General features: G+C 40.7%; 2 protein-coding genes across 4 annotated transcripts in view; both read left to right on the plus strand.

Annotated features, from left to right (window-relative positions):
• The first annotated feature begins 171 nt into the window (after positions 1-171).
• On the plus strand, positions 172-12,990 carry rbm18 (RNA binding motif protein 18). 2 transcript variants are annotated; one of them, XM_083902118.1, is made up of 6 exons: positions 172-351; positions 1,318-1,431; positions 6,371-6,497; positions 7,154-7,240; positions 10,392-10,492; positions 12,530-12,990. In XM_083902118.1, exons 2-6 carry the CDS (start codon positions 1,325-1,327, stop codon positions 12,711-12,713), a joined length of 606 nt encoding a protein of 201 aa, XP_083758244.1. In that variant the 5' UTR covers positions 172-351; positions 1,318-1,324; the 3' UTR covers positions 12,714-12,990. The 2 variants fall into 2 exon arrangements, with proteins under 2 accessions (XP_083758244.1, XP_083758245.1); XM_083902119.1 differs by having other exon boundaries at positions 7,154-7,234.
• A 2,166-nt stretch (positions 12,991-15,156) lies between these two features.
• Positions 15,157-18,215, plus strand: part of lhx6a (LIM homeobox 6a) — a 13,606-nt gene continuing 10,547 nt past the window's right edge. The window contains exons 1-3 of one of the 2 annotated variants that reach the window (XM_083902090.1): positions 15,157-15,493; positions 16,503-16,574; positions 16,706-16,888. In XM_083902090.1, the coding sequence (XP_083758216.1) occupies positions 15,416-15,493; positions 16,503-16,574; positions 16,706-16,888 (333 nt within the window). In that variant the 5' untranslated portion in view covers positions 15,157-15,415. The remainder of the gene's footprint in view (positions 15,494-16,502; positions 16,575-16,705; positions 16,889-18,215) is intronic. The other variant, XM_083902091.1, reaches the window with a different exon arrangement.

Below are 18,215 nucleotides of genomic sequence, written 5' to 3' on the forward strand. Positions count from 1 at the left end.
GCTTGACTGTGTGCGCGGCCGCACCGAATGAGCGGGGGTTACTGGTAATGACAGGACCAGACGAGCAGCGGGGTGAGGCGGGCACTCAACATAAGGAAACCAAGTGCCTCCTCTCGACTCCGCGTCGAGCGAAACAACCGACACATCACCCTGCGCCTTTGTTTTCGGACAGCGAATGCTCGTTGCTAAAGCTAACCGTAACGATCCGTTTTAGAGTAGGAGAACGTAGAAAGTAAACGCTTAAATGATTTACATAATGTTTTGACGCATCCGAATTGTCCCGATAGTGGGATTATAAGCAAAGTGAGCCGAATCGATCAGTCGTAAGAGGACGTTTGACGAATTGAGGAGGTAAGCTAATATTCCTCAAGCTAGTTAACTGCTAACAGCCCGTTGCTCGCCTACAGTCGGTCGTACTGTTAACCATTGAGTGGTTAAGATTTAAATAATCTCTGTTCAGCACATTACTCCGCGAATAAGAGTTCACTTTACATCAGTAAAGCAATCGTAACCATCTAACGCTAACAAGGAACTGATAATGGACGGCTCACCAGTCGGCTGTTAGCTTAGCTCAGGTTAGCGGGTATAAAGTCACCGAGGGGACTTGTGATTTGACAGTTTTGAGGTTTTGCAGGAACACAGTTGTTTTTATTACATATGTTCTCCGTCAACTAGGGACTCAGGATCAACACTGCAAATTCAAACCATATTTTCTGAGTACACGCTTATCTTTGATTTGCACTTTTATGTTGTAAACATTCTAGTTAAACACTGTTTTATCCATTCACTCTCACACCTGTGATCAATTTAGTGTCCAATTAACCAAGATGTACACCATGTGTGTCCTTTACTGTCTCTGCTACTATGTCACTGCAATCTTAAGTTATCCTGTGTTGTAATGCATTGTCCACATATTGGTGATATTACTTATGTATGTGTTATGATAATAATAATGATTACAATGCATGTTCTCTGTAGGTCCCTTTTGAAACACCCAAGGACAACTTACAAGACAGATTTAATCACCAAAGCAGTTTAATCACCAATCGAGCAATAAAATATGTAATTGTGATTATTTTGACTGAAATTGGGTTGTGATTTGTTTAGTGATATGAGAGGGAATGCCAATTTTTTTACATAATTATTCTGATTTTTGTTTGAATAACTGTGGGTGTTGGTATGATGATATGCAGGAGATTAGAGAGGTACAGAGGAGGGATTATGGATTATGGAAGGTTTACAGGGTACTTTTTAAACTGTTTGCACTGGTATGTTTTTAAGTTGTGTTTCTTTCTTTTTTCCTGTTGGCCTCTCCAGAGTACACATGTCGTCTGCAGCAGAGTCGGTGGAAAATGCCTCCATCATTTCGGAGAGTGCGTCCCATGATGGAAATCGCTTGTGGATAGGCAACATTGATCCCAAAATCACAGAGTAAGTAAATGCATTATTTAAGCAACTTGTGCATCATTAGTGAGTGTTTAACTGTTGTTGGTAAAAAATAGATGCTAGTCAGATTGTTCTGATCTTGATACATATATGTACATACTACATAAATGAACAAACTATGTTTACCTTTTAAATCTTTGCATTCACATAACATGTGCACCAGGCAGTGGAATAAACAACAACGTCAGTGTTTGATTTCAGTAGCAACAAGTGTTCAGTCTGAGGCGACTGTTAGGAAGTCCCCCGTGTCATGAACCTACCTGAAGCAGTGTTTTTAAACCTGCCTGACTCTGCTGCCTCATAGAAAGGCAACGCATTGTGTGTGCATATATGATTGATTAACTTTGTGCGTAGTGTGTGTGTATGTGCGTGTGTCGCAGGCTGAGACTGAGCAGACTTGGATGGGTGTGTGAAAGAGAGGCAGCGAGGCGTGGAGACCTGCTGTGCTAAGGAGCAGCCATCATTCCTCACTCACCTGCCCTGTTTACTCTCTCCGTGTCAGTCTGGAGCTGATTGTGTGTGTTTGTCTGTGCAAGCACGTTTAAGTACATAGTTGATGTTTGGGTGGCAGTTGGTCGAGGTGCAGGCTTCAACAGACTGAGGTGTCTGTGTTCATTGTTAGTCTGTCTCCCTTTACACCACAGCATGTACACAAGACATCCTTCAGTTGTGGCACCTGTGTGTGTGAGTGTGAGGGTGGGGGGTGTATGTAGTAGAGTGTGCAAACCTCTTCATGTGGGATTATAGATCACTGATATGTACGATGTGATGGAGAGGGGTTAGTGTTTTATTTAATTTTTTTTCGGGGGGGTGAGAGGTGTGTTTGTGTGCCTGTGAGGGCTGCTGGAGAATGTATGGGCCGCAGCTCTGGTGGGAGTCTAGACAGCCGTTTCCTTCCCCTTTCCCTGCTCTGCTCTACTTCTCCTTAAATAGCCCACTACTTTACAGTAGGGAGGGGAAAACGAGAGAAATGCCCATGGCCCCTGATGCTGATTGGGAAGATTAATTAGCTCCTGGATAGCGTTTGCATGCAATATTCCCTCTGTTTGTCCTGATAACACAACAATTTAAAGTCTATGTGGACCTGTAATGCAAGGGGCTGACTTTGAGCACATGTGGCCAAAACATTCATCAGCAAATTATTATTAATATAAAATGAATGTAGTAATCAAAACTTGATGTTTTTATTTTTAGCTTATGAAAGACACACATTTGTGCTGCACATGGTCTGTGTAGGTTATTTTGGAATAATTGTTTCTCCACATCTGGTCACATCATGGTAAACTAAAATTCAAGAAATCTACAAATATTTTTGGGGGGTGTTGAGTCGGTAAATCGTAAAATGTGATTTCTAGATTAAGTTATTGTGATATTTTATTGATTTGGCAGTATATACTCTATACGCGCAAAGGTATAGAGGACACATAATATTCTTAATCATTGTTTTAAGGCATTGACCTGGTCAGTCATAGCCAAAGGCAGTATGAAATGGATTAAGATATATTGAGAAAAGTGGGCAGCTCTTTTACTTTGATATCCTCTTGTCAGACAGATGAATTTTGGCCTGTATTTCGGCTCATCTTAAGTTTCCTCTCTAGAAGAGGGATAACGTTTCACTGTTTGGCTCATAGTTTACACTGATGTGACTAGATGTGGAGAAACACTTACTTCAAGCATTTGATTTTGAAAAATGTCTCTGTGTAATACGAATCCTGTGCAACTCCAAGGAAACTCATACTGCTTTTGTCCTATTAAATACATAGTCAATTGATGTACAGTATACTTCAGTAAGGAGTCTGTCACATAGTCAATAATCTTCTCTTGTGTCTGAGATATATACCTCCATAGTGTCCTGTCAGATTTTTTACAGAGCAGGTGAAACCCCAGTTTTCACCACATATTCATGTTTTTGTGCTGTTGGCTGCTCACAGAGGCAATTTCTCATTAGTGGCAATCCATCACCCTCCTCATTGTTTTCCCTGTGGACATCTTTCTACATTGTAAGTTGCGAATCTGGAAATTATCGTTGTTTCTGAAAAACCTGTTGTAACCATCGTTTTACTCTTTCAGTCGCTTGCATTTTCAGAAAACCAGACACTCTTCACCTCTTATTTTTCTTACCCATTGGCCTGCTTTTCTCTTGGCTCCTCTCCTCTTTCCTTCCTTCCTATTCTGTGATTCTTAGCTCTTGTATCTCTTCTATACCTGGCTCCTCACCTCCTCTCTTCTATTGGCTTCTCCTCCTCTTCCTACACCTTTCACCTTGCCGTCAACATCCCCTCTGTGAACTTTACTCTCCCTCTCCCCCACCTTTCCCTCCCTTTCCTTGCTCCCCCCCTTCTCCCCTTCCTCCGGTGGTTTTTACAACCCCCAGGAGGAGCGGTCCATTGTGGTTCAGTACACCAGCATCCAAAAATGTTCTTAGAGTGTCAGCCATCCAGTTTCTTTCACATAAACCCATTTGCACAAACATCTACAGATTTATTCAGAATATATATTGGGGTGCATATTTTTGCGTTGTTGCATTTGGCTGAAATGACTGATTTCCCAATCTGTGTTGCAGAGATTAATGAAATATAAAAGCAAACTACGACAAAAAAACAACAACTGCAATATGTTATACAGCAAACTCCAGTGGAGGTTTTCCTGTTTGAATGGCCCCATAGTTCAGGAAGAGCCACCTTCACATGGGAGGTTTACTGGGTGTTGTCTGGGAAAAGGACAAATTCTCCTCGGCCTAAAGCCCTCGGGAGCCATCGATGGTTGGAAGACATTAGCTTAAAGCTGCACCTGTAGTGTCCCACACTGAATCCCATTCATACTTATAAATGCACCCATAGTATATCATTCTTCTTTGTGGGGAGACACATTAACACGCACACACCCCATTAGGACAATCAACTAAACAATAAGAGGCTCATTCTACGGCCTAAACAGTCCTACAAGGTTAACAACAACCAAAACAAAAACACAGGAAGATGTCTGTGGAACCGTATGTATTGTGCACAAGTCTCTGGGCACCACCAGCTTTGTTGTTTTATGTCTGTCAGATTCTTTGATCATTGGCATTTGTAGTGGAATGATGTGACTGAAAGTTGGTATTATATCCTAACAAGCTGTCAGTTAGTTCAACTCATACCACGTCTGGAATAAACCTGGTGTAATGGACATTTTTCAGGTTTAAGAGAACCAGGGTCATGCTATTGTTCAAGTGTAAGGGTACGTCACAGTAAATATGTGACATTATTTTAAAACTGCATACATGTTTTCTGTATTTTCAAAAAAAAAAGACTGTTGCACAGTACTGGATAACATTTTTTTACACACCTAAACACCTTTGATTTTCCTGCGATCACATCACCAGATGACCAAGAATTGATGTCCATCAAATACACAGTATGAAGTAACTAAGGAGCATTCGTATTGTGAAATATGAAACAAATTTATATGATACATTTTTTGCCAAAAAATAAATTATCCACTAATCTATTGTTTTCAGTTCTTTGATTTGTGTTTGAGGATTGTGTAAATGTTTGTAAGCAGATGGATTACGTTGTATGAACTGTCTGTTTACAGTGAGGAAAGTCAAGGCTATTCTCATGTGTTTCATCCAAACACATAACAAGGCAGCTCACCTCAGGACACTGTAAACACACTGTGGATGAGGCTTTTCCAAGGATAGAAGTCGGCCTTAACTTGGTTAATGCAATGATTTAAAAAAGTTAAATGAATAATTATTTCAGTTTAAATGTAGACATTGGTCAGGTTACTTTGACAAAACATTTTAATATCGGAAAATACAAGCAATTTAAGAATATCAGCCCTTTTCTCTTATGATGAATCATTATGCGATATTTGACATTTAGCCATTTCCAAGCACTTGATGGACAGTGAGACTGCTTCTTATTAGGTATGGCCATTTCATGTAGAAATTCTGTCAAATAGTATAATAGTATAGACGAATATTCATTCTGTGAAGAGGAGCAAGTTATATAAATGCATTCAGTGACCATGGGAAAAGTAATCATTTATGCAGTGTCTTTAGTGTGTTGACCTTAGGGGAGCAGCTTCAAGGTGCATTCAAGAAACCCATACATTTCACCTAAGAAGTCAAAACCATTGATTAGACACTGTTCAACTTGTATCTTTTTAAATGTAATCAGGAATAGTCATCTTTACCAGTCATTACTGGTCTAATGATCAAATCCCTAATTGGTATTATTTGTGTCAATGCTATGGATGACTGGCAATGGCAGAATAATGCTCATAGATATAATTTCATGCTCAATGACGTTGACAGTCGGTTATATAAAAGCACCTGCTGCTCTGCATGTGTAGAAGCATGCAGTCAGCACCTGTATACTCTCCTTGTGACCTCATCGCCCTTTTCACACTGACACACAATGTTTTCTTTTTTTTTCCCTCATGGCAGCCAGTAGTCAATGACATGTTTCCCTACTGACTCACACAGACATATACTACATATCTGCTCAATGACAACATATCCACGGTCATGTGTTGTCTCAGAAGTCCCCGGTAGGCAGGTCCACACAGTCTGTGGATGTTGTTTGTTCAGCGCTCAGTGCCCAGGGGGGATTTAAGGCTTCCTCTGTTTTATTCCCTCATTGTCCTGCTACTGTATCCTCAGCATTGTCCCATTAAGAGATTTACTGTCCATTGCCCGTCACACCAGCTGCTCTGCTGCTAAAAAGGTGTCGGTGAGAGAAAGCTGTCATTCTCATTATCCCCACCAGACGCCTACACAGACTTTTGGATTGTTGTTAGTGTTATTTTGGTGTTACTGTACATACTTATTTATAAAAGAATGGATTTTATATTGACAATACTATTTTAACATATTTATTTGTCATGACTGATCATTCTTCTGTTCCTCTGCTCTGTATCATAATATCTCTCCTGAAAGGTATCACCTGGTGAAGCTGTTGGAGAAGTTTGGCAAGGTGAAACAGTTCGACTTCCTCTTCCACAAATCTGGGCCTTTAGAGGGACAACCGCGAGGCTACTGCTTTGTCAACTTCACCACCAGAGAGGTAAACGCAAGAGGAAGTCTTTTAATTTGTTTTTACAAATTTGCGCCAGTCTGAACTTTAGAAATCTCATATTAGATTTATAAAATACAACATGCTACTGTATATTTGAGTAATTTGTAAATAGAACTCACAAAGATCACTAAATTAATAAATTACTAAAGGAAATGCTATGTTTTACAGCACATTTAAGACCCTTTATTAAAGGGCTTGGATGTCTCAAATAACTTTGTGAGTTGAGACTCCAAAGGTGCAAGTCTGCTCAGCCTCTCAGGTTCAGTGAGCACTCGTTGTTTTGCTTTGAGGAGCTTGGGGATCGTGATAAACGTAAAAAAGTTTCTCTGCTACAATCTGTCAGTGGGATATGAAGTCCTCTCAAAAGGAACATACAGAGGAAGTGTGTGTTTGTGTAACACACACACATACACACAGATAAAACTACTTCATTAATGTAATTTAGCATCAAAGCCACTCATTTGATTAGACAATGCTGCATTAACTCACACTGCCTCTGCCTACTATTTTTTCTGTGCCTCCTCTCTACTGTGGAGATTTAATGATTTAATGACTCGAGTGCAATCATCAAGGCTGATTTTTAATCATTATTGTTAAAAGAAAACCCTCTTTTTCTTTTTTTTTCTCTTTGTTTATGCCTGCAGGAGGCAGAAAGAGCGATCCAGTGCTTAAATGGGAAGCTGGCTTTGTCTAAGAAGCTGGTCGTGCGCTGGGCGCACGCACAGGTGAGGGTGAGTGTCAAACTCTTGCTTTAATGAACCTGAAAGTATCCTGATGGCTAACTGATAAACTACTAAAAGCATCTGCTGGTTTCTCATTTTCATATTACTGCTGCAGCAGTAAGAGCAGTGGGATCTCGGCAAAGCTCATGCCTGTCTCTTAACAATAGACAGCCCACTGGCAATGGGTGAAGGGATATCCTGTATAGAGACGAATCACGCCCTGCACACACATACACACAACCACATAGTAGAGTGAGGTCAAGGTTAATGCTGCTGCCTCCGAGACAACACGTTGTAGGATAAATCTGCTCACACGTCGACTGTGGCCGCACTAAATCCACGATTTCAACCAAAAATAGTAGCCATGACTATTAAACCTAGAAAACTTCCGCCTGTTTTAATCCCAAATGTTCCAAAAATACCACTGTGTTCACGTCACTGAGTGACGCAACTACAACTGCATTTGCATCAGCCCATTTCTACTATGAGTTTATTTATTGCAATAGGTATCAATATTGACTTTTTCCTTCTTAAAATCAATTTTATCCTTATCTCCCAGCCCTGCCCAGTATATGAACGCACTTGAATATTTAGTTTCAACACTTTTTTTAATCTATTATCCATCACTCTTTTTGTGAAATAAATCACATGCCTTTTTGCCTGAAAGGGTTTTTACAGTGTGTACAGCAGGTGACACCCTCTATCCTTTGACCCTTACATCGAGTAAGGAAAAACTCCCCGAAAAAAAAAAACCTTGTACAGGGGAAAAACAAATGAGAGAAACCTCAGGAAGACCCACAGAGGAGGGATTTCTCTATTCCAGGACAGACGGACGTGTGCAGTAGGTGTCAAATTTACCAAAAAAAACTAAAATCAAATAAATCTAAAATGTGGAAAATAGTGGAAATTGTAACAGCTAATAGAAAAGAGGCAGACTAGAATTAATATGAAGATGGACACAAGGCTGTGGGTGGTTCACATTTGCACGTCCATCCTAGGGAAATGGATACACAATGGCGCAGGTTTTGCCAGATTGTAGACTCATCTGAAGAATGCAACGCAACGAAACCACCGAACCACTGTGGAGGATGATATACATATCAGACTGCTCCAGTCAGTGCCAGTCACTTAACATCTGTTTGATATTTAGTGGATCATGATTTAACCAGGCGACAGAGGGTAGTTGTAATCAAGGATTTTGGTCAAAAGCAGATCTTTTTTAAAAGAGCTGCAGCCCTACAGTGAACATCTCTCCACTTGTTTGTCACTTTTTACAGTGTTGAGCAGTTTTTCCACCAGTAAGACTTTTTTTTCCCTCCCTGTCTTCGCTGACTAACCCAGAAGTGACACTGGGATAAGTGAGTCAGAGACGGTCGCTGTTGAAGTCGGCTTACATCTTGAATTTATTATGAGAGGAAGTTGCTGTGATGAACGATTAAGTTTTGAAGTGTTTGGCTCAACTCTTTACAAACACCCATGGAATTCCTAACCTACTTTTTCAACAGTTTAAATAGTGTGTCTTAATTCATTACCACGTTGTTTTAAATTCATCAGTGCGTATATTTTAGTCTGGAATGCATGTTGCTGTTGTCAATTCACAGGACAATAACAGTTGATTTATATTTTATGTATTTTTTTTAAAAGCAGAAATGACAAAAGATTTACACATTTGACTGTTTGTGTGTTTTTATAAAAGTTAAGTGAGAATGTTTGGATTTGATCAAAGAAAACAAATTGAGTCTGTCAAACTTCACTGATTCACTGAGGAAATAATTATAATTTACATTACTGGTTACATTATGAAACTGAATATAATTTAAAATCTCATTGTCACTGACCGTCTATGTTTACATCCTTAACCAGAATCTGGAAAATCTTTGTTGTTTTTATATTCGAGTATAATGAGACGGACATGGTTTCTCCATGTGAAATACACACATACATAAACGGTAATTATAACATGATTATTTTGATAAAATAAAAGCGACAGAAAGGGTATAAATGCAGCAAATATTACACACACAAAAATGTGCTGCAAACAATTGCACTATTCATAGTCTCCATGTGCGAGTCCAACTGTGAGGTGAACAGGACATTTTTCATTCCAGCTACATGCCTTTAGAAATAGGTGGAAGGGAAGGGTCCTGGCTGGTGTAATGTTCATTGTTTTCAACCTATTCTTGGCCAAATGGGTTATTTATTTCTTGGGACAGAAAGCGAGACTGCGAGTGTGTGCTTTTGTGCATGTATGCGAGTAACCACATTTAGTGGCAGATCCTGCCTCAGATGATTGTTGAAGCATCAGGTTCCTGCCAATGGCAACGATCGGTGTGGTCTGTCACACTCGTCATGTCATGTGACCGTTGTTTTGTTTCTGTCTCTCTCTTCTCTCTCCGTAGGTTTCAAGAATTCAGTGTTGGCTGCTGGAGATGTTTGGAAGGTGGTTTGACAGAGAATGAGTGCGGACGTCGGTTGTTGCTCCTCAGCTCCTCCTCTCATGCCTTTAGGACATGACTGGGAGCTGGACACATGCAGCCCTGTTTGGTTTCTGTCTGTTTGACCAGACACAAACAAAATCAGCGCTACAGTTTAGTAACATTCGTCTTTGCAGGAGGAAGCCGGAGTTGGCTCTGCAGAGAGCTGCTGTCGGTGTTTATTAGGAGCTCTGATGGTCTTTACATGTGTGGCTGATGGGTTTCCCACTTATTCTCTGCCAGCTTCTCCTTTCCTACTTGCACTGTTCCTGTTCAGACGTATAATACTGTTAAAGTGTGTGTGTCTCATGTGTATCCAGATGCTGGTGGCATTGCATTTGAAACCGTTTTTGAAATGTGACACAAACCCTGGGTCAAGAAAAACAAGCAGTGAAAGCACATGTTTTTTGGCGCTTAGCAGAAAACACAAATTCCGGCGTTGTGAGTCACAACATTTTAGATGTAATTTGGCACCAGGTTTGAGCTGCAATCTGTGTTTTCACCTACTACACACAATCTCCAATCTGGATAACTGCGTCTGAACAGGATTGCTGTCGTGTCTTTAGTCTCTCACTAACTCACTGTTTCTCTGACTGTCTCACCCGTGTGTTTGTGTCTGTCCATCCTTTGTCTTGTGCTTTTATTTTGTTTTATTTTGTTGGCCATCTCACCGTATCACCCTACAGAGGTTTGAAGGTTTCCGCAACGACAAGACAATGCCTCCTAGCCTCGAACCGTCATGCAGCGGCACAGCAGAGGAGGGACCCATCACAGCCAATCACCTCAGGTTTGTACACAAACACGCACAGAGCACTGTTGTTAGTGATGCAGTGAGAGTATGTCCTCACTAAGATAACTCATAGTAAAAGTCGGTAAGTTTTACCTTTGTAGATGCATCTGAAAACCAGGGAAACATAACCTTATCAAAAAAATAATTACATAATCCAGCTCAGACTTGTTCACATACTGTGGCAGGAAATGTAAGAATTCAAAAAACAGGTTTTAACTCTAATTTTCCTAAATGTCAGTAAGACAGAAGTCACGAAGCTGACCTTGCCTGTCGTATGATCGAAAAGTCTCTATGCCTTCACTCCACCTAAACAGGCGGGTGGAGCCGCATCTGACAACTTGTATAAGATTCACAAACTGACATTTTGACGTTTGCATGTACAGTTTTTAAAATTCTCACTCAAAATTGATTCTCTCTCAAAATTAATATCACACAGTATTTCTGTCATTTAGTTTGAGTGTGATGCCTTAAACCAACTTTTTATTGAGAGCTTTAAAAAAACACAAATTATTTAATCCTTCTTAATATGCAACATGAAAGTAAAAATGCTTAAAATACACACAAAAAATGTAGCTGTGACATGTAACCTCACGGGTGCGTTCCCTTTTCTTTATTATTTCAGAATAAAAGACCGTCTGTGTTTCACTCCTTAAGTGCGAGTAACCTTCTTCTGTTCCTCCTCTTAGCTTTGATTCTGCCATCACAGCAGCTGATATCCCAATCTGGATCTGTCAGTTTGTCACAGGCCAGATAAAACTGGCTTAGGATCTGTATGTTGCCCATGTGTTCCTTAAACAACACACAGTATGTAATTTCTGCCATTATATCTCAGTCAAAACGATAATAAACACTCAGTTTGATGACATTTAGGAAGCAGCATGGGATCTTGGGAATTGATCATTGTGATCCATTAGTGACAAAGGCACATAATAATTTGTGGTTAAGTAGTAGAACCACATTTTTTCTTCCTCATTCATATGTTTCACAGGGGCTTTTCCCCAGAAGATATCACAGAGATGGGTAAAGTGTTGGAAATGTTACATATTGTATCTTAAGATGTCTTAAAGGAAACATTTTCCGACAGTGTTTTCCCCGTGTCCATTTATGGTGTCCTCTGTTTACCTGTACTTTGGATGCTTCAAAGCACACGGACACCGACACTGGGTTAAACCAGTGTAGCGCGTCTACCTTCACACTTTTCCTCCTCTGTGCTGACGCTCGGCTCGCTGAAATTGTTACAGGACAGCCTTGTGGGCTCGTTTGCTCTCACCGCAGACCTCAGTTCAAGTCGAGTTCATCTGGACCAACACTTTGGCTCCGAGAAACTTTCTCTGGGCGGAAATGTTGAAGTTCTGTCAAAGCAAATTACAACGCGTTTTATTGTTGTGGCTACACACTTGCAGTTGCCTTACATTAGCATAGGCGCACACACGTTTGTGCACCCAGTCAAACTGAGGCACCGTGGAGTCGCTAAAATGCCTCTTGTGCTCTCAGACAGTCCAGTGCGTGTAGCAGACGGTCGATCAGCTGGCAGTGGTCCTTCTGAGGAAAGGCTGCACACTCTGACTCTAGTGTAAACTTCAAAATCACTCTCGGCACAGCACAGGAGAGGAAATATATACACTCCTTTCCTGCTCTCTCTACCCCCCCCTCCCCCCAGTGTCCCCTCTAGAACATCCCTTTCTTTCGCACTCCCATGCACACTTGTTCCCTCACTCACTCACCTGCACTCTAATCTTTCCTCTCACTCCCTCCTTCAACCTGTTCTCCTATTTAAATACAGATGTCCCTCCATTTTCATGCAGCACAACTCATAATCTCCTGCTTGTTCTCCTCCTTCCCCCTCCCTCATTTCTCTCTCTTAATACTAAGAGAGCACTAGCAGCACTTCTTTTCCTCTTCAGCCTGAGCTGAGATCTGTCCATCACTGGGTTCATCTCACAGTAGCGACACTGGTATTTCCAACCCCACTCTCTCTCACGTCTCCTCTTTCCTGTGTTTTTTTTTTTCCCCCTCCTCCCTCCTTCACTTCAGCACGAGTGCTAAAATCCGCGCCATCGAGGCCAAGCTCCAGATGATGGAGCAGAACCCAGAGGATGACTACTCGGGCCCCTCGGCCTACGTTTACAACAAACCACCGGAGAGGAAGCGCTGGGAGCCCTACTCTAAATCACACCACAACAACCAGAGCAGGCCCTTCCGCAAGTTTAGAAGATAACCCCACGCTCCTGCTCATTCTGGAGACACCACCCACCCACACGCCCACTTAACCACCACTGGCCCCCCCACATACACACAAACTGACTCTTCAATAGACGATCTACACAGACTTGTGTGAAAATAAAAGATTTCTGATATTTTCAGAATGCTTTCAGAACCCTGGACTCTTGTGGGAATACTGGCAGATGTCTATACCCTCGAGTGTTTTTGTTAATATTATATTATTTTACTTTTTGTTATTATTTAGCTTAAAATAAACTCTTGACTGCTGTGCATCAGTCTGCGTTCCTCTTGTTGCAGTGATTCACCACAGGTGCATCAGCTTCAGCTGTGATGCACAGAGAAATGTCATTATTGTCGAAATAATCTTATGTTTTTTAATTAAATTTTATTTTTATTTTTTTTTAATGTGTTTTTGCTTCCAGATCCTGTTTTTCAATGAGAAAGAACAATGACTTCTCACTACAGCAGGTTTGAGTTGATGAAGTTGAAATAATAAGCCATTCAATCACACTTTGTGGAAGTTGCTGCGTTTTGTGTTGTTCTCCCCCCTTTTTTGTCTTGGATATCATTTTTTTTTACCAACTTCCACATAGTGTGGCATTTATTTGATGCACACTTTTATTTTTAATTAAAAAAGTTTATCTGTGTATCTCACACATACAGTGTGTTGTTTCAAGAAACTTTATTGGTTAATTTCGAAGTGCAAGATCAATTTAAATGAGTTCTAACTCATCCTTGTCATTATTACCATCAATCTGCACTTATATGTGTAGATAATATATTAGACCTTTATAAATTAGTTATTTAATCCCAGTAATGACAGACTGTTATGAAAACACATTTTTCGTTATACATATATATATGGAACAACACAGGTTTACTACATTATCACAAACTTAAATACGTATATTGATTATAATTTTGCAGTCCATTGTTTTCCTTCCTTTATTTGGGTATTATTTAAAAAGAAAAAAAAGCTATATTAATTTTTTTAAATTGAAAGCTTGATTTATTTGTCCTCTCTTGAAGAAGCAGGAGGACGAAATGAGTTTTAATTTGAGGGTTTTTTGTGTGCGCGTGTGTGAGAGAGAAAACGATTAACTGCTGCAGAACCAACTCATAAAATGAAGGTCTCCATATTACAGAACCTATAGATAACAACAGAGATAAATAAGTGATGAAAAGAGCTTCATTTCGTTCGCACTGAAGAAACCAAATCCTACCTCTTGACATGAATCGTTTCTCATTTCTTTGTTCCACCCAACGTTTTTGCTGGATATTTTTCAATGTTGGCCCAAATCAGCTGAACGGTTTGCCTGCTGCGCGCGCGCTCACGTGTGTGTGTGTGTGTGCGGTGTTATGTTTTCAATAAAAGGCCCATTTTCTTCTGCATAAAAAAACACGTTTTATTATTTTTTAATTTTTAAGGGACTGTTCTATTTTCATAGGATTCTGGAATATATAGATTTACAGATAATTGCGGACAATCCCATGATTGACACATCGATACAAACGTGTGTGTGTGTGCGCGCGCGCGTTCACACAGATCCTGTAATTATCAGGCCTCTCTTGTGTGTGAAGCGACTCCGGCATTTTATTCCATGTGCATCAGCTCCTTACATTTTAATAACATGTCTACGTTTGTTTTTCTCCCCCTTGTAATTGTAAGATTGTTATTATGCAAAACATAAAATGTGCTGCACGTTTTGCATACTCATTTGAATATATTTGCATTGGCCTATAAGAACGAATTTTGATTTCACCACAAAGGTAAATGACAATCTGACTTTTGCATTGTGGAATTGAATCAACTTTATTTGTATTGTTTTCCCCTGAACTTCAATATAAATATTGTGAAGTTTATTTACGTGCGTAATCATTGTGTTGTACACATACACACTCGTGTACTTTTCCAGTAGCAAATAAATGGAACCAACTCCAAATATAGTTTTGTTTTCTCCCCTCTCTGCATGGCAGCGGTTTGGAATACCTGAGATATCAAAGTAACACACACACACACAAACACACACTTGAGCGGAGTCCGAGTGAAGTTTCTGTCATAACTGTTCCAGACTGTGTCCACCCTTCTCACGCATCTCAAACTCTTTCCCTCGCCCTCCCCCTTCTTTAACTATAAGTCGGCCCATAGAGCCACACAAACTTCCACTGCAGCACAGCCCAGCTCTGACACACAGACACACACACAGCCTCGCTTCTTTCCGCTGCTGCTGCTGCTGCTGCTGCGCTCTCGTCGCCTTCGCAGTCCTGCAACAACTTTCTCCCCTCTGCACCCATGAAGCCTCGGAGTAAAAGCTGCCAGCACTTCAATCTGATTCACTTCCTGTAGTCAGACTTCTTCCTTTAGAGTGGAGAGAGAGAGAGAGAGAGTGAGAAGAGAGGAGAGGAGAGGGGAAAAAAAGAAGAAAATCTGTTCTGATCTAAATAAGGCTCTGTGAGGAGCAGGGAGTCCTCGTTCCAGACGGTTGCGCACAACAGTTTCTTATACACAACAACAACAACAACAACAACAACAACAACAACAAAAACATTTCTGGTGCCTCAGTTCACACCAGAGTCCATGCAAGATACGGATGCTACAAGTTTTGACGCGCATCGCCGACTCGTCCCCCTGATTTCCACACGCACAGAGTTGCGGAGCCACGTCGGACACGCGCTGTGAGGCTCCACGCGGGGTTCATGTACTGGAAAAATGAAGTTCTGTCCCCTCTTTCAGAGGGAAACAAGATTCTGTCCGACGGAATCCCCACGAAGCAGGTAGTTAACACTCTGGAAAGCGAACGCCCTGTGCGTAAAACGGCTCGAATTGGAGAGGTTTTTACGCAGCGCTCTCGGGCCTTTTTTGCTGTGAATGATCTTTTTTTTGTATGGGTGTGTGTGTGTGTGTGATGTGGTGGTGATTTCTGTGGTGGAGTTAAAGTCAGTCATCGATGATGATGAGACGTCGCGTTGATTTACAAAATGGTTTCTGGTGTTGCTTCGACTTGAATCACCGGAGCTGCAGCGGAGACGCGAACGCTGTTGCTTTTGTCTTCTCCTGTGATGTCACACACGAATCACTGAGATCAGCTGCACGCGCCTGCCGCTGTGAAGAGGCACGCGTCTCTCTCAGGCTATGAATAGCGTGATTTGCGGTCCGCGAGTTCTCTCTCTCCCTCCCTCTCTCCCCTTCTTCTTCTTCTTCTTCATCTCTCTGCTGCCTATTCGCCGGAGAAGAATTCGATTTTAATTACAGCTATTAAAAATCAAATTTGCAATTCTTTGTGTGACCCGTTGCCTCTTTGTGATTGACAGATGAAATTGACACTCCGGGTACCTCTTATCCACTGCGTTTCAAGCTATTTGTAATTACAGGTAGTCGCTCCCCCCCCCCCCCCCCCTCTCGCGCACACACACCCCACTCACCCACACCCCCTCCACTCTCGTGTCCTGGATTGCGGGAGAAAATGCTATTATTCTGAGAGGCACGGGTTAAGGGCAGGGGGAAAAAATCAATCCAAATTGGAATAGCTTCATTAAATGGTGCCTTTTGTTGTCGCGGCGCCTTTTTAACGGCTTTCCAACCGGCGGCTCTTTTATTGTCAGGACGACTTTATATAGGAGTAGTCGCGTGTACGTGGGCTTGCTTGCTTGTGCGTGCAAATGTCCCCGCGAGGATTTCTCAGGCGAAGGATGAGGCAGCAGCAGCAGCAGCAGCAACAGCAACAACAACCAGGGAGATGAAGTGATGAAGACTCACCACCGTTCACTCACCGTTGTCTTGTAGGTGATCTGTGCCGAGCACCAGAGCACGCCGGGAGCCTCGCGCTGCAGCGTGGAGTCCAAACACGCGCCAATGGTGAGAGCTTTATTTGCATTTTTTTTTTTTTTTTAATCATGACGCGTGAAAAACATGAATTCGTTTGAAATATGTGAGCATTCATCATTAAAATGTCGACATGTGCACACTGTTTATTTATTTTATTGCAGTCTCACTCGGACGGAGAGTCTCAGCGATCGAACATGGAGCGGGAGGACACTCGCTCGTCCCCGAGCACGCCGTCCACTCCCTCCGTGTGCTCGCCGATCTCCACCAGCAGCTCCGTGCCCTCCACCGGGAAGAACGTGTGCGCCAGTTGCGGTCTGGAGATCTTGGACAGATATTTGCTCAAGGTGAGAGAAAGACAAAAAAAAAAAAAAAAAAAAACAGACTGAAATTAAATTAAAATTTACTACATCAACAGAGAAGTAAACACAGCAGGAAGGTTCGCGCAGGCCTGCTGCGTTTTTGTTGACGCAGACAAACAAAATTAGTAAATTAGTCAAAAGTAAAAGCAAAAATTGACTCAAATACAACAACAAAATAAAGAAACTATAGTGTTGTATTATATCACTGTAAATCAAATTAAAACACCCACTAATAAAGCTATAATGTTATTTAGTTTATCCATTAATTATGTCATACTAATAATAATACTATAGTTGCTGCCACACTATACAAAATACAAAATTGTGTGACCAAGACTTTCCCCAAACTCAGTCACAATGACAGTCAGTTACAGACACAACACGGATGTTTGGTTTTTCAGTTTTTTACTGCTTCACTGTCAACGCGCCCTCATGTCTTGTCGCGTGCGCTCGCGTGCTTCCATCCTTTAAAAACACTCGCGCGCACAAAAGTGTGTGTCTGTGTGTGTGTGTGTGTTTCTGAGGAAGTATCATTCGTTCATTATCTTTTTTTTTCTTTGGTCCATAACAGTAACTGCTAGAAACATCCAGACTGTTATTTTATTAATGTATAATTATAGTTTTTAGAAAACAAAAATCTGACTAAACTATAAAAAATAACACTGAATATTTGTTTTCGTTTTTGTTTCGATTTTCTTTAATTACTATTAAACATAATTACTTAAATTATAGCGTAAGGTATTATTGCAAATACACAAATACATGTTTAATTTCATTCATGTAATTATTATTATTATCTTATTAGGCTTATTTATGTTAATAGTAAAATAATTATCTATTATTTGTCCTCTGGATGTTTAACACTGACAAATACGACATTAAGTAAATCTACTAATTAAAAAAAATAAAAATAATAAAGTGATTGTCATATAGAATATTTACAATAATGGGTTAGAAACATTTTTTGTTCCGCCTAATTTTCGTCAGCTATACATTTGTAATTTTTCAGACAAAGCCCTCATGCCAAAATTATTTATGCACATTTTAATTTCCATCACGACAAAAATGTTTGTAAACTGTCGCATAATATTTGCACACTGCAGCAAGGCGTGATATTTTATCATATTATGAGTTTAAATGATAAATAATTATCAGTCTTGTTATTTTTCCATGCTGATGACTCGCATAAAAGAAAATATTTCAGCCAAAAACTGTTCGTTACGGCTGAAATGTAAGAAAAATGCGTTGAATATGGATCGATTTTTCTCAATATCACATATTAATATTAAATATAGGCAAGAAATGATCTGTC

This window comes from Microchirus variegatus, assembly GCF_963457635.1.
Source record: "Microchirus variegatus genome assembly, chromosome: 16".
Taxonomy (NCBI): domain Eukaryota; kingdom Metazoa; phylum Chordata; class Actinopteri; order Pleuronectiformes; family Soleidae; genus Microchirus; species Microchirus variegatus.

Excerpts from the sequence above, each read along its gene's own strand:
- rbm18 (XM_083902118.1), top strand. The coding sequence starts at position 1,325 with ATGTCGTCTGCAGCAGAGTCGGTGGAAAATGCCTCCATCATTTCGGAG. Across the intron at positions 1,432-6,370 it reads ATTGATCCCAAAATCACAGA|GTATCACCTGGTGAAGCTGT; the intron begins GTAAGTAAATGC and ends CTCTCCTGAAAG. Across the intron at positions 10,493-12,529 it reads ATCACAGCCAATCACCTCAG|CACGAGTGCTAAAATCCGCG; the intron begins GTTTGTACACAA and ends CCTTCACTTCAG.